General features: G+C 32.5%; 1 protein-coding gene across 1 annotated transcript; it reads left to right on the top strand.

Moving 5' to 3' along the window:
• The first annotated feature begins 6 nt into the window (after positions 1-6).
• LOC110105855 (probable methyltransferase TARBP1) lies at positions 7-2,288 on the top strand. The gene is made up of 5 exons (XM_020835522.2): positions 7-107; positions 620-771; positions 858-928; positions 1,494-1,650; positions 1,726-2,288. The coding sequence occupies exons 1-5, from the start codon at positions 89-91 to the stop codon at positions 1,894-1,896; spliced, it is 570 nt and encodes a 189-aa protein (XP_020691181.1). The 5' UTR covers positions 7-88; the 3' UTR covers positions 1,897-2,288.
• The last annotated feature ends 134 nt before the right edge of the window (positions 2,289-2,422 follow it).

The raw sequence follows: 2,422 nt of genomic DNA, 5'->3' as shown, positions 1-2,422 counted from the left end.
TAATTTGGACTTTCAAAAGAAAATTACTCTTCATGGACATGAGAAACAGGCAGCATATGATGATCTTCGCTTTCTTTCAAGTTCCAGCATGTCCACAATACTTTCAGGTAATGCATTACCAGTTAACGTAGTTACTATGAAAAAAGGGCCAAAATAATCCCTCAACTATTTATGACGGATCAAAATAATTTCCAACTCTTTTGAGGGACTAATTAAGTCCCTCAACTCTTTAAAATTGAACTTTTTTTGTCCCAACATCTAATGTTGGAGTTAATGATGTTAAATGTAAGGGTATTTTATTCATTTTTAATTAAACATTTATTAAATATAATTTTCAAGTAATTATAATTTTTCTAAAAAAAATATATTAAACATTTCTTTCAAGTAAATTTATATTTAGCTATTTTATCTTTAATCATTCTCGATCCAATATTTCCTCTAAAATAGTCATGATTTAATTTATCATCCCTAGTTTTGATGCGCTTTCATTTTAGCGTTTCATTTTTGCTACACTCAACATCGATTACAACGAATTTACTTAGATCCAACATTCAAATCCATACATCATAGCCCTAATTGCAATTTTATAAAACTTTCTTTATTTTAATTTTTACATCAGAATTAGAAATGGAAGATCAGCTTGTGAGCTCAGCGATTCAAGCAAGAAAAGAAGTCATGGGAAAGGTTAGAGAAAGGCAACAACAAATAATTCTTGTTGCATCATTGCTTGATCGAATTCCCAATCTTGCTGGGTTAGCAAGGACTTGTGAGGTACCCAAAATAAAAAAATAAAATCAACGAGTGGCTGTGTTTCTTCCATTTAGTCTTGAATCATCTTTGTTTGTTGTTGCACATAGGTGTTTAGGGCCGCGTGTCTTGCAGTTGCTGATACAAGTATTATGCAGGACAAACAGTTCCAACTTATAAGGTCAGCCATCTTTTACTCCTATTAGATTCCTCTAAATCAAATCGAGCTTGGAAAGCTTTTGTGGATGGGAGCTAATCTGTTTAATTGCTAACGTATAATTTTACGAGTCGTTTTTGGTAAATAGAAGTTGTTATTTTGGACAGTTTTGGAACTTCTTTCATCAATGCAGACTATTTAAAAACTTACTAATCTGAAAAGCTTGTCCTTTATCTGAAGAAATTATTATGTGAAAGCAGTAATGCATATTAGAGAACTCAATGCATATTAGTTTGGGACGACTTTCTTTCTGCTTCTTAAAGCAGCTTTTTTGTATAAAAATTTTAATTTTTGTACTAGAAAGCTGCTTTATGAAATAGTAAGAAAACCGTCCCAAATGAAGACTTTGGCTCTGTTTGGGACGGTTTTCTTATTGCTTCTTAAAGCAGCTTTTTTATACAAAAATTAAAAAATTTGTACTAAAAAGCTGTTTTAAGAAGCATTAAAAAAGTCGTCCCAAACGAAACCTTAATCTACAGGAGTTGGTTTTTAGTACTTATTTTGTGTGTAATCCATGGGGTCACTACAGTGTCACAGCTGAGAAGTGGATACCAATCATAGAGGTTCCAGTTTGCAGCATTAAAGTTTTTCTAGAGAAGAAAAGGAGAGAAGGATTCTCCATTCTGGGCCTGGAGCAAACTGCAAATAGCACAGCGCTGGACCAGTTTGCCTTCCCAAACAAAACGGTGATCCCTTTTCTAAAACGACATAAATAGCTCAGAAGTTTAATTAGTGGTGTAATGATCCCCAACGCTTTGCAGGTTTTAGTGCTGGGACGAGAAAAGGAGGGGATTCCTGTAGATATTATTCATGTTTTAGATGCTTGTGTTGAGATTCCTCAGCTGGGTGTAATCAGATCACTCAATGTTCATGTAAGTGGTGCCATTGCTCTATGGGAATACACTCGCCAGCAAAGGAGCAGGCAGCAGTGATATGTTACTGAATTCTCTAAGGTTTTATTTGGGACAGCTTTTGTGCTACTTTTTAAAACGGCTTTTTAGTACAAAAATTTCAAATTCAAGAAATTTTTGTGCTAGAAAGCTGTTTTAAAAAGCAAGAAGAAAACCAGCGCAAACGGCTTTTTTACTGCTTATTAAAGCAGCTTTTTAGTATAAATTTTTTAATTTTTGTACTTGAAAGCTGCTTTATGAAACAGTAAGAAAGCCGTCTCAAACGAAGCCGAAGTCAATATTGATGATGTTTGGAACACCAAATGTTTTTTCATCTTTTTATTTTTCTTTCAACAGAAGCTTGATTTTGAAAATTGTTAAGATGAAATTATGTATTTGTATTTTATTGGATTTCTTTTGCAAACCTTTGGTATTATTTGGGATCACTTATATAAAATTATTTAATATCTTTAAATAATTGTTAAATATGATTGTGTTATTGTTGTGACAATTGTTCCCGTATTTATCTTAATTATTTTTTTTTATTATTGATAAACAAGATAAACGT

This window comes from Dendrobium catenatum, unplaced genomic scaffold (genome assembly GCF_001605985.2).
Source record: "Dendrobium catenatum unplaced genomic scaffold, ASM160598v2 original_scaffold_74191, whole genome shotgun sequence".
Lineage (NCBI taxonomy): Eukaryota > Viridiplantae > Streptophyta > Magnoliopsida > Asparagales > Orchidaceae > Dendrobium > Dendrobium catenatum.
Note: the sequence above shows the minus strand (reverse complement) of the source record. Positions and strands in the feature narration are given on the sequence as shown.

Excerpts from the sequence above, each read along its gene's own strand:
- LOC110105855 (XM_020835522.2), top strand. Across the intron at positions 929-1,493 it reads AAACAGTTCCAACTTATAAG|TGTCACAGCTGAGAAGTGGA; the intron begins GTCAGCCATCTT and ends GGGTCACTACAG. Across the intron at positions 1,651-1,725 it reads TTGCCTTCCCAAACAAAACG|GTTTTAGTGCTGGGACGAGA; the intron begins GTGATCCCTTTT and ends AACGCTTTGCAG.